The sequence below is a fragment of the Drosophila santomea genome, chromosome 2R (genome assembly GCF_016746245.2).
Source record: "Drosophila santomea strain STO CAGO 1482 chromosome 2R, Prin_Dsan_1.1, whole genome shotgun sequence".
Lineage (NCBI taxonomy): Eukaryota > Metazoa > Arthropoda > Insecta > Diptera > Drosophilidae > Drosophila > Drosophila santomea.
This window is the reverse complement of record NC_053017.2, coordinates 10,287,994-10,300,815: the sequence shown is the minus strand read 5'-3', so window position 1 is coordinate 10,300,815 and position 12,822 is coordinate 10,287,994. Positions and strand designations below refer to the sequence as shown.

The window sequence follows — 12,822 nt, the reverse complement described above, 5'->3', positions numbered from 1 at the left end:
ATAAAATTATAAGAAATAAATATAATAATAATAATAATTAATATTAATATCTTTTAGCTGTGTTTCTTTATTAATAAAAAATACATTTGACATTATAAATCCAATAAGAACTAAGAGTTTGAATTAAGCTGATAAGAAACACGCCTATCGATAAGTGCAGTCTATCGATGTAGTCTCGGTATTCTTTTTGTCTATTTCAGTATATTTGCCTAAGCCTCTGCTCCTAGGACAGCCAACTAACGAACACAAAGGATCTATAACAGTGATATCTATCTACATATATTAGATGTTCTAGCCTTGAGCAAATTCTCGAAATGTCCGCCGTGAGCCCCAACTCCTGTGTGGAGACACCCAAGGCGCCGGAATGGCTATCGAAGCTGGAGAGTCGTCGGGAGCAACTGAAGCGCTCCAGGCTGGGTCACGAAGCCGGAGCTGGAGCTCCCTGTGCCGAGTGCAAGGACAAGTGTCCGGGGCTGGATCTGCACTTCTGGCGCAAGGTGTGTCGGAACTGCAAGTGCCCCAAGATTCAGCATGTGTGTCCGGACGACGATGACGCCACTGGTTGGGCGCAGTTCGAGATTCTTGGCCAGATCAGGGCCAAGCCAGCGTGTAAGTACATCGGAAGCATATGTTTGACATATGAAGGTGACAAAGGAAAACAACACAAACTATTGCAGATATCAAAATCAAAGCGCTGGCCAGTCAGCCAGTGCAGCTGGAGTGGGTGCCGCCAAATGCCGCTCCGGATGTGGTCACTGATTATATGGAAAAACTGGGCACCGCCCAAATACCTGTGGCCGGAAGCGATGCCGCCCTCAAGCGGAAAATGCAACTCGAGCTGCAAGTACCACCACACGACCTGGATGCCGCACTGTGCGATGGACTGACGGAAACGGAGGCCATTCAGCTGCAGCAATACGTTCAGAAATTGAGGGAGCAATGCGTCGGACAAGGCGTAGTAGTGCGCCTGGGAGATCGTCTTAATCACGCTCAAGTGGAGCACGTAGCTCCCGCTATGATGCCTTCACAGGAGGCGGAAAAGACTTGGAAATCGTTGGGTCTCTTGCCCGTTGCGGATGACACTCTAAACGAACTGCTTGCTAATCCCAAGGTAGCGCAGGCTTTGTCCAGCCCAGCGAGTGCCCATCCCAAACTGCTGGTTGCGTTTTCAGAGCCCTTATGCGAATCGACAGCCCAATTCGAGGAAAATGGAGCTTTGCGAGCCCAGACTAGAGAAAAGCTATTGGGAATTAGCAAGCCGGCTCTTCTCAGCCTTGTGACTCATGGTGTTGTCTATGACAAGGTTCTGGGAATATTACAGGTAATTACTTAACAAAATCGTTGAGAAAGGCCATCACAAATTTGTATTATATTTGTTTACTTCAGGAAAAGAAGCTAAATATATCCCGGGATCCCAAGCTTGGTCCCATTGCTGAATTCCGAAAGGAGTATGTGAACAATCCGCAGTTCAGAGCCGAGATCAACACCATCTGTCCTCAGCCGCCCAAGACGCCAATAAAATCATCTCCTGGTACACCATTTAATTCTCCATTGCCGTTGAAGAACCCAGTGCAGATCAGAATGGGAGCTCAGATGCGCCAGGATACGCCGATGCGAAGGGTGAAGTTTGGCGGTGTCTCCACCATAGTTTACGATTGCGGACTGCCTGCTAACACGGACTACGATCGTGATCCTGTCTTTGCGCAAATTCTTCATGCAGAGCCGCTTAAACATGCATTCCAGGAAGCGCGTGCTGGACGTGCCCCCTCCTCGGTGGTTATCTCCAACATCCCAGCTCCAGTGGCAAGTCTGGCGGAGCTTAGAGGTCTCAACCCAGCCACAAGGGCTCAACTTCAATCCGTGGGACTTGATAAGAACATGCTGCAGTCCGCTGTTTCCAACGCACCTTATTATGACCGGCTCTTCCGTTCGCTACAGGACAAGGGCATCCCACATGACCAATGCCAGTTGCTGCAGCCAATGAAACAAGTGCATGACTGGCTGCTCGATGACGATCAGTTGCTGGACGAGATCGACAAGGTCTTTGCAGATATGGCCAATAACTGTAAGGATATTTCCTATCCGAAGCCCAGTCTTGGCGAACTGCCCACATCGCAGAGCAGTGATTCTGGCTTCCACTCAAAGCCACCAACACCGGGTTACGGCAGCGAGGATCTTACCGCTGGGCAGGGCAGATTCGCCAGTATTCCCGGCATTGAAGACATGAACATGTATCCGAGTTGCGCCGGCATGCCGGAGCAGTTCCAGCAGCTACGTCTTCACGGGGACGAAGCTTCAGGCAAAGGTGAGTGCTCCCTCTCTTAGAACTTAATAATGAAAATAATTAAATCGTTCCCATCATTGCAGACTCCCATCGCACAATTTTGTGCGCCGACTGCAGCCAACCGATCGCCATGGGCGAAGTTGCCGTAAAGGCAGATCGCGCTGGAAAGGAGATAGCCTGGCATCCCGGCTGCTTTAAGTGCATCACATGCCGGGAACTCTTGGCCGACTTGGTCTACTTTTTCCACCAAGGTCAAGTCTTCTGCGGTCGCGATTTGGCCATCAGGCTGAAGATTCCGCGGTGCCGTGCCTGCGATGAGCTGATATTTACCAAGGAGTACACAGCCGCGGAGGAAGCAACGTTCCACATCAAGCACTTCTGCTGCTATCAGTGCGATGAACCGCTGGCCGGTCAGCAGTATATTGCGGATGAGAAGTCCAACATGCCGCTGTGCCTGCTGTGCTATGACCGCTTATTTGCCGTCCGCTGCCAGCGCTGCAAAATAGCGATTGGACCCGCAGATCAGGGCGTCGCTTGGGGCGATGTCCACTGGCATGCCAGTTGCTTTGTTTGCGCTGGAGCCCAGTGCTCCAAGCCGCTTATAGGAGGACGCTTTTGCGTCAAGGAGAACATGCCCTTTTGCAGTCCAACCTGCGTGCGCAGCTTGATTAAGTAAGAGCATCAAGGAACCATAACAGTATTTTCACATTTGTATACACAAAGGATCAAAGACACAATCATCGAATTTTTGATGATGCACAATATACAATATTTTATAACTAGCTAGTGATCAATAGATGCCACAGACTCAAAGTGCCTAGAATAGACTTGAATGTAAAACGCCAACCAAATGAGAACTAAGGAATTCATTTATTTTGTAAAACATCTTCCGTGTCTCAAGATTATATAGACCCCAATTCACCAAACCTTGAAAGGCAAATACGAATTTTGGAATTTCTGAATTGAGCGACCGACTGATTTGATTGGCTTTTTAAATAAAAACGATGCCTAAATATTTACAATTCCAGCCGCTTTTGCAGTGCCAATAGACCAAGTAGAGTATATACAAGTATTTTATATATAATATACACAGATCTATTTACGTATTTAAAGTATTATGTATACAGGAAACGCACAATTTTAAATAAAGCTTTTACTCGAAACGTAATGTAAATTTAATTCTGGGAGAATTAATTGACTAGCCACACCACCACCAATAAAATGAAGGATTGCTTTTCGATTTTTTACGTATCTGCTGGTAGATTTTATTGGTAATTGCATTTTGTTGTTGTTGTTGTTTTATTAATTAATCATAATAATTCCATTTTTGTTGATTTTTCTTGTTCTTGCTCGTATATGTATATGCATGTATAAATTTACCGATTTCTCGGATCGAGCCATTATGCTGCAGAAGCGAAAACAAGGGGTTAAATCACATTCACATAACTGCCAAATTTGTTTTGAGAGAGGTTGTTCTGCATAATGCATTTAAGTGGCATTTATTTCAAGTATACTTTCATAGTGGCTCAAGGATTCTACAGATTTAGTTGCTTGCACTTGCAAAGCGCAATGCAGTTTCTTCAGTTCAATTGTATTGCTAAGTATTGGGTGCGTACGTATTAACCATAGTATGGCGTACTAAGAATTTGTCTGGTTCAGAGTCGTTATCCCCCAATGGAGCTCCTCCAGGGAAGCTGCCATGGGTAGTCAAGGAAGTTTGTGTCGCTAGGAGACTTGTTCGTGGGCTCTGAGCTCCAATGCCTTGGGGAGGACTCAGCTGGGGGACTGGAGGGATCGGGATTGAAGGAGTGTTGAGTTTCAGCATGCTTTCATCGAACTCTAGTTCTCTTTGCTCTGGTTAGCTGTTTTGATCTTACATTAACACTAAGTTGCATTTGCTCATCGATTTGTTATTAGTTCTCTCTCGTTTAATATGTATTAATTACATTGATAATTAGTTTAATTGTAAGTTCTGTTCTTCGTAAACAATTTTACATGATAGGATTCTTCTTCTGAGTGTTCATGCATGTGTGTCTGTAAAGATTTACGGGTGTGAGTTCTCCGTAATTTGCTACAACAAAAACTATGCCTTAAAATAATACTTTAGTTACAATTTATTTTGTTTGCTTCCTCTGCTCGCTTGGCATTTCAATTTTGTTCCTCTACCCGCTGGCACAACTAAAAACAATCAACAAAAGGGGAGTTAAGTTCAAATAAACTTGTTTGTAACTAATATATTTGTTATATTCTTAATAGATTGGGACGTGGGGGTAAAAAGGAAAACGACAACTTAAATTAAGGCTTACGAATAACGAGGGTTTCTGGGGAGAAGGGTGGTTTTTAGGGGGAATTTGGGATTAGGGGCGGGATAAAAACACTAATTACAAAGCGATATGGCAACACTTAACGAGTGTTCTGCCCACAATCTGCTGCTTGCTGCTTTTCATAATTGTTTAGATAACTAAAAAACTGTATAACTTATAACCAAAGTCGGTGCGTCCGTCTGTCCGGCTAATCGTCTGTCTTTCTCGCTTTCAGTCCGTCGGTCTCCAAGCAGTCCCGTCAGCTCCTTTGCACACATCTTAAAGCTATACACAAAAAGTTAAGTTAAATTGTATATAAAGATTTTCTTCCTTCGCTCTCCGGCCTCTGACAGACGCCGAGGAGCGCCTACTCCTCGGATCAGGTTCTGGAACACGTTCATTGTCCGCCTGCACGACCGCCAAAGCGGTCAAGTGCCCTGAGCCCTGTCCACACCCTGGTTGCTCTGGATGCCGGTGTCAACAATTCGTGTAGACGCCCTGTGTGTAGTAGAGCTCCGTGATTCGTTCCGGAAGCGTGCTGTACAGGTTGGTGATCAGGTCGAGTGGCAGGCGGGACCACGCCTCCTTGATGCGGAATATCAAGTCGTCCTTACGCGAAAACTTTCGTCCACCGTCGAACACCTCGCGTATAAGCCAGCCCCACACGTTCTCCATGATGTTCAAATCATGGGCAATGGTGGGCCACTTTTGGGTCTTGAGGCCTTCGGCATTCAGAAGATCCTGGGCGGTGGGCAGGGCGTGCGACATCCAATTGTGATCCTGCAACACAAACTCCGAGTTGCCGCCCAATTTGGTAACAATATTGGGCCGCTCCCGCATGATGGCCTCGATACAAGATTCTGGTCGCTGTTTGGCGGATGACACCTCCAGAAACACGGCTCCTCCCACGCAGACCATCAGGTAAATGTATACCGAGTTGCCTCGCGGCCGCTGCGACAGCGTTCGCTCGTAGTTGCGCAAATCGTGGAAATAGTATGAGAAGCCATCAGGTCCGTCCAGATTGAACCTACGCTCGTCGTGGAACACCACCCGTCGCCAATGCTCTTCGCTCCACACGATATACGTGTTGGCAAAATTAAGGCGCTCCGTTTGATTGTACTGCGACAGTATTGGTTCCGTCTTCAGCTTTTTGGCGCAGTTCGCTGAACTGCTGGCGCTGGAGGAGGAGCTGCTGGACGAAGAGCTCGACGACGCGGATGAGGACGAAGAGGACGACGAGGCGGAGGAGCTCGGAGCTGTGGTGGCGGCCGATGCCCGTAGAAGAGCATTGGCCGCGGCTGCAATATTGCTGCTACTGGGTGTCCCAACGGCCGCCACCCTCGACACAATGGTGGGTGATACGCTGGATCCATTCGACTGCTGGGTGGGCGCATGGCTGGAGGCAGTGCCGCCCGTACTGGAACTGGCCGCCGAGAAGTTAGAGTTCTGATTGAGGGCGTGAACGGGCAGGTGCGACTGTGGCTGGCTTTTCAGAGGCTGTGGTTGCGGTGGCGGTGCCTGCTGCGGCTGCTGCTGGTAGTATGGATGGTGGTGGTAGCTGATGTGCTGCTGATGCTGGTGGATCGTCGGCTGCTTGAGCTGCAGCTGTTTAAGCTGCGTCTGTGACTGGGCCAACAACTGTTGCTGATGCTGCTGGTGGTGTTGCTGTTGCTGCTGATGCTGCTGCGAATGTTGCTGCTGTGGGATGGGCATCTGCTGGATACCGGGATGCTTCAGGTAGTAGTGCAGCGCCATCAGATTGTTGGCACTGTTGGCTGTGCTGGTGGGTACGGGCACGGAAACGGGCACTACGCCCGGATTGATCGATCCGTTGACTCCGCCGCCCTGCAGCAGCTGTACTGTGGTGCCAGCGGGCGGACCATGGACCGCTGCTGCTGCCGCCGCCGCTGCTCCAATTGCACCAGCACTGGCGGCCAGCTGGGCGGCCGACTTTGGGTCATAGATGAACTTGTTGAAGTTCTGCAGGTCCTCCGGACTGAGCACTAACGTTTTCATTTGGATTCGGCTTGGATCGGGTGTTCAAGGTTGAAGTCTGGTTTCCGTTTTAGCTGCTGCCGCTGGCTCAGCTGCTCATGGGCTTGGGCTGGAAACCCTTCAAGCTGGTCTGGCCTAAATGCGTGTCCGGATCTGCGGGTATCTGTATTTTTCTGTTATTTTTGAACTTTTTCGGGGGCTACGTACAAACGATCACGCTCACGCACTTTCGGCTGTCTCGATTTCCAAATTCGTTGCGCGTTCGACTTGGCAACCTGTTCCTCTCTTATTCTCCACTTCTCTGTGCCGAGCTGAGTTGAGCTGCGGTGAGCTGAACTGAACTGAACTGAACTGAGCAGAGCTGAGCTGCTCCCTTCTCTCTGGCTTATCAAAGGGCTGACCGATCGACTCGGCTCGGCTCTCCGACTTCTTCTGATTGCAAAACTCTCGGCGGTCGTAAAAAGATGTCGGTTTACTTTCCCACCATCGGGCACGTACACTCTTGGATGTGTGTATGTGTGTGTATGTTGCTGGGCAGGAGTGAGTTTGTGTGTGTGTGTACGATGCGAGTGGAGCACTTCCAGTATGTTATCCTCTTTTGTTGAAGTGGTTTTTCTTGTCCGCTGGTGGTGCTCTGGTGCAGTTGCTCCGCTGGCGTGCAAATGTTTCCTTGTTTCTTTATTCTTTCGCTGCTTTGGCTCTTAGGTATTCCGCAGTCGTCGACGTCGATTTACCTGGAATAAAATAAAAAGCAGGTATGTGAAAAAGAGTCTTGTTTCACACTTCGCATTGTATGTATGTACGTATGTATGGGTGTGCTTGTGCCAGTTGTATATATCTTTCAAGCGATATGTACAATGCACTCATGTATTCAATATTTTCTTCGGCTGGTGAAATCAACAACCAGCACACACAGTATATTTTGGAACAGATGTTCGTTGAGCTCGGATTTCAGGTCCCTTTTTCTTTTTACCCCTATAGCCGCCTTTCGTTCAAACTAAAGAAAAAATAACCGAAATGGGAGCACTCACGAAGGCACACATGTGCACTTTTGTTTTTGGCATTTTGGAAATCTTTAGCCTCAGCCGCAGTCTCAGAATTTGCAATTTTCGGTCTCTGCCAGCAGGTCTTTTCCGGTACCTCTACAATGCACTCTTTTGTGCGCTCCTTTTCGAGCGAAAACACAGCGAAAACAAGTGGTTGAAGGGTCAAAAGTGCAGCGGCCGAAAAGAAGAAGCGAGATAAAGATGCCAAAAACAGTGAGCAGGTGTTGCAAATCCTGCAGAGAATCGTTTAGCGATTGGCAGTCCAAAAATAGGATTTCCCCCTGGTATTCCTGTTTGTTATTTTGTTGTGTACCCTAGCACGGAGTATTATAGTTTTCACATCATCACAGAAAGCAAATTTGAAATCAATTCAATCTTTACACTCTCAAAAGGTTCAGGAGTCTTTAAATGTATATGTTCAAAAAGTTTTTTAGAAGCTCTTTCGACATATTGAGAAATGAAAACAGTATCAGGGTATTGGGAGTGCGGTTAGAAGTTATTTTTGTTTTTGTTTTGTTCGAAGCAGCGAAGCGATAAGGCTGCGACTCCATCCAATTCTATATTATTAGCTTTATGGTGGAACCACGGGTACGTGTATGTATTTGCCGTGTTATCATCTGACTCTGGGCTATGACGATTCCTATGCCGACACGCGCACCCAGCACATGCCCCATTCATAATCCCCGCACACTCCCAACACTGTCCAGAAATCCCACCATGTAACACCTATATCTAATCGCGCATATAAATTTCACTCCCAGGGAATAGATTTTTCCCTACTCCGAGCAAACAGCGACTTTAATACGCATGTTTTTCACTGTTTCCCTTCGCCTGCTGCTGGTCTGTAATGAAATTAAAACTAAATTCTGCTCGCCACGGGGATGAAAATCGAGTTTTCGATTCGCCTAAGGGAAGAAAGCTGCTGCCTGCTGCCTGCATACATATATATCTATATCTGTTTTCTGCGAGCGTGTGTGTGTGTGTGTGCGGGGTGGCTGTGTCAACCGAAGGACTAACTGTGTGTACTTTTGTGTAGCTACTGCTGCAGCAAACTCGGTCGCTTTCCGATCGAAATTGCTGCAGCTGTGCGCCTCGAAGCTGCTGGGGCAAAAGTTTCTCTGGGGCCTGGTCAGCGGGTCGAAAGTTCAACGGGATGAGACCTTCGACGCGCTCCTATTAGGCCGAACAGCTTTTACAAAGGGCGTATGGCTCAGCAAGCAGCCAATATGGCAGGAATCCGCCCAAGAAATGCGTGCTAAACTAAGACATGGGAGTCGATCCTTTATATTCTATGCAGTCAGATGAAGTGCTGCTGGTCACACCTAAAACGCGAATTCTTCAGTGTGATATCTTTCAAGACCCGGCTTGAAATATGCACAGATAAGCAGATAAGGAATATGTTGAAACGTGTCAAAGTGCACCTATCAAAGTGATGTTATTTGAATCTTTACAATGTTTATTACAATATATTGATAGAACAGTATGTGTGCGCGTCAAACGTAGTGGCCAATCGAAATTTGAGATCAAGCCAATCAGATTGTTTGATCAACTGTTTTGCCAAGTTTTCTAATTATCAACATCATTATGGATACGACTTTCTACGATTTGCGTAGAACAGCTGCGGGCTTTGATCGTTCGCACAGCATTTTCCACTCATTTTCCAAGCTGATTGCGCACTCTCGGCATTCTTTTGCGCAATTAGAGGGAAGTTGTGAGTTTAAAAGCTGCAGAGATAATAAGCGCCGGGCACTGATTGATAGTTATGTGCTGCTCTGCGAATTCCCAACGTACATGATAAGATACAGCACATTGTACACACACAACAACGAATGGTTCGAGAACCTTTGTTTAGTGTTGTGTGAACTTTGGCCTTGCGTTCGGCCAAAAAAAATATAAAAAATACCAAAAAAGCAAAACGGAAAATAAAAACTGGTTGTACTTGGAGGGGAAACTATAGATTCAAGCTTGAAATGATGCTGGTCGCCAGAGTTTCAAAGCCCTTGGAATGCTGGCAGGCCTAAAAGTATCTTTTTTTTTTTGACAATCTAATCATATGCCCTTGATAAGTTTTTGAACTCGGTCCGGGATCTTTTAAGTCGGCTGACTAATCAAATTTGAAGGAATTGAGTCATGTTCATGCTTAACTGTTTATACACACTTGAAGAAAAAACCCATCGATATTTATGATTATATCAATTAAAAATCTTTTTAGCAATCAAAAAAATGTTTTTTCTAACATGGAATAAAAGCTGCAAATTACAAATGCTCAAAGGTGGAAAACGTTCAGAAATGCTAGCCCTTTGTGTAATGTAGTCATGTACTTTGTTCTGCTTGCGTTTATCGGAATTTTACGCACAATGGCAATTATGCTTCGAAATTTTTTTTAGAAACAGCATAAAAAAAAATATATGGTTTAACTATTCAACGGTCTTAATCATAAAACGAACAGTAAGATGCGATATTTTTTTTTTCTGTGCACTGGTTCACGTTTGGGACGTTAAAACTTTGCTGTTAAGGTGATTCACTCGGTATATTTTCCGGAATTTGTAATGCTTTTCACTTGTTTTCATCGGCACGTTTGAGTCCTGTTTGGCGAGGTCATTTTCGTGGGTGATCACTGTGTTAATGAACGCAAGTGCGGAGCCCTGCGTTGCGGGGGGCTGCAGCCGTCTCCCTCCCACCCGTTTGATGAGTTGCCCGTTTCCCGTTACGTTGCATTCAAGGAGTCACACACACACACATAAACGCACGCGAAAAGAGAGCGAACGAGAGATGCATGTGGGAGAGGATGCAGATGATGCAGGGGAATAGACGGGCATATGGACATGTGTAAAATATCCAAAAATATAAAACGAACCCAGCGACCGACGACCGAAACGTCCGACGTAATAAAATCCCTTACGCGCTGCAGGCAGCGACGCTGGCAGCGCAGCCACATGCTTCTTTCTATATTGAGCCAGCCAGCCCTTATGTGTATAACTCTCCGTTATATACAACAACAACCAGTCCCATATATAAACACACGTACGTACATACAGACCCTGCTCTGTGTCCGCACGTATGTTTGTTTCTACGGTACGTGTGTGCGTGTCTGTGTGCGCGTCGTGTTTTTGTGATGCCATCGTCGATATTGAAAGTACATGTGTGCATACATAAGTACGTATGTATGTACGGGCAGGCTATGTACCAACGTACGTTGAACGAGAATCGCGTTGGAAATGAAATTGCGAACAACGGAACGGTGCGATGACGATCCGATACGAAGTGCTTTATTTTATTTAGTTAATTCTTAGCACATATGTATAGACAGATATATATGCACCGTCGACTATATACACTTGAATTTGGCCGTATATGTGTGTGTGTGTATCGTTTTCATTTTCACGGAACAAATATGGCTGCAGTACACAGTTTTTCTTTTTTTTTTACATTTTTTATTCACTTTTTCACGCTATTATAGCTCGTTTTTTCACCCAAAGTAATGCTGACTGGCCGATTGGGGTTTCGTGGATTTGGATTCCGTTTGCGTTGCGTTTGCTGGCTGCCTTTTCGGTTTCGAAGTGCGTGATTACGCCATTTTCTTTACTCGCTTGCTTTTCGCTGCACGCCCATATTTCGAATTACCTTTTTTCAATACGAATTGATCGATCGGTGGAGATCTTAACTCGCTGCACACGCGTACACTGGGTCGAAACAGGGGCTGATTGGGCTCTCCAATCAATTTATTGACTATTCCACGGGCGTTGAGGGGTTTTCTTTAAATGCGAGTACGAAAAACTCACGGGGTTTCACCAACACACGAATCCGTCTTGCTCGACTTTGCAGCAGTGTGACCATAGCGAGCGATGGCGCTGGGAAACATCGATATCCCAACATGGGTACTATCGAAGTTCCTTCATATGTACATATTCGATAGCATTTGTCCGTACCAATAGTTTTATAGGTTCATCTACCTATTTTTTTAAATTTTACAATTGGTAGCTGAGCTCTCAATTTTCGCATTTTACATTTTAGCATGCGTACTTAAAGGCAAAATAAGAACTTTTAAAAGTAACAAATAAAGTGCAGTATTAGTTCGATATTACTCGATAAGAACGTCTGTCGCAGCTTGAAGCGGAGACTTAAACCAACTTGCAAAAACCATCAAATAGTAAATTGTTAGCTTTAATAAAAAATATTTATATTACGTGTTAAAATTCAAGTTGAAATAAAGTTATTCCCTTAGTTAATTGTTCCAAAAAAGCGATTCTACAGCTGACGCATATTTTGGATATGCCTTTAGAAAAAAAATGAATGTCCCTGTTAATAGTTATATCTGGCTAACAGCTGAAAACACCCGAAGCTTACAGAGCTCGAAATGTTTACGTGATGTCATTTTATGCATAAATAAATTACTGTATCAAGTACAATTTCATTTCGTTATAATTTAACTTTCCTTTCATCCGCTGACAATTTGAATATATATATATGTATAAATGTGCAGTTAATTCAGCAACTGGTCCGACGACCCCAGGCCATTTAGTCGGTTGGGTTTTGGATGACAATCAGGATGAAGTCCTTGTCGGGCGCCACCATGATCTCGTGCTTTTTGGATCGCACACGCAGGAATGTCATGTCGTTGGAAGGATCCAAGTCCCTCACTACACTTCGTGCCTTGTCCGCCAGCTGACTCATAAGTCCAGCATATTGAACAGTAGTGGTGTTGTCCAGCGTGGATTTTACCGGAATACCTGATTGGAAGGCGTTGGGAATTAGTTAGGTATCGTAGCACACATTGGATTGGAGTTAAACCACCCACCTTCATTGTTGACCACAATTGTACCCACAACACCTTTGTGGCTCTGGATTCTCTTGAGTGTTTCCTCAACTTCCTGCGACTGTAAGCCGTAAATAAACTTTAGTTTCTTGATGTTTTTGTGTATATACAACGCTTACTTACCATTTTTTCTTATAATTTTGTTGGAAACACGGCAGAAACCACCGTTATCTGCAGTTTAATGAAGAGTAAACTTTGTTTGTTCAATATTAGAGATGGACTGCCAGTGATGGCACATAGTCCAATGTTAATTTAACAGACCATAAAATACCAAATAAGTTAACAGGATAATATCGATATGTTTTCAATTCAAATAATTATTACGACACAGAGCAACGGCAATTATATATATGCGATTTAATAAGTTTATTGTTTACT

At 45.3% G+C, this 12,822-nt stretch overlaps 3 protein-coding genes across 4 annotated transcripts; 1 reads left to right on the top strand and 2 right to left on the bottom strand.

Annotated features, from left to right (window-relative positions):
* The first annotated feature begins 200 nt into the window (after window positions 1-200).
* On the top strand, window positions 201-3,447 carry LOC120446761. The gene is made up of 4 exons (XM_039627898.1): window positions 201-609; window positions 678-1,321; window positions 1,387-2,305; window positions 2,368-3,447. The coding sequence occupies exons 1-4, from the start codon at window positions 315-317 to the stop codon at window positions 2,958-2,960; spliced, it is 2,451 nt and encodes an 816-aa protein (XP_039483832.1). The 5' UTR covers window positions 201-314; the 3' UTR covers window positions 2,961-3,447.
* A 1,040-nt stretch (window positions 3,448-4,487) lies between these two features.
* LOC120446764 lies at window positions 4,488-11,470 on the bottom strand. 2 transcript variants are annotated; one of them, XM_039627901.1, is made up of 3 exons: window positions 11,253-11,470; window positions 6,810-7,316; window positions 4,488-6,745 (listed from the first exon to the last, which is right to left on the bottom strand). In XM_039627901.1, the coding sequence occupies exon 3, from the start codon at window positions 6,601-6,603 to the stop codon at window positions 5,065-5,067; it is 1,539 nt and encodes a 512-aa protein (XP_039483835.1). In that variant the 5' UTR covers window positions 6,604-6,745; window positions 6,810-7,316; window positions 11,253-11,470; the 3' UTR covers window positions 4,488-5,064. The 2 variants fall into 2 exon arrangements, with proteins under 2 accessions (XP_039483835.1, XP_039483834.1); XM_039627900.1 differs by having other exon boundaries at window positions 4,488-7,316.
* Window positions 11,471-12,032: 562 nt separating this feature from the next.
* LOC120445989 (dynein light chain roadblock-type 2) lies at window positions 12,033-12,710 on the bottom strand. The gene is made up of 3 exons (XM_039626722.1): window positions 12,568-12,710; window positions 12,427-12,505; window positions 12,033-12,358 (listed from the first exon to the last, which is right to left on the bottom strand). Exons 1-3 carry the CDS (start codon window positions 12,568-12,570, stop codon window positions 12,147-12,149), a joined length of 294 nt encoding a protein of 97 aa, XP_039482656.1. The 5' UTR covers window positions 12,571-12,710; the 3' UTR covers window positions 12,033-12,146.
* Window positions 12,711-12,822: the final 112 nt, after the last annotated feature.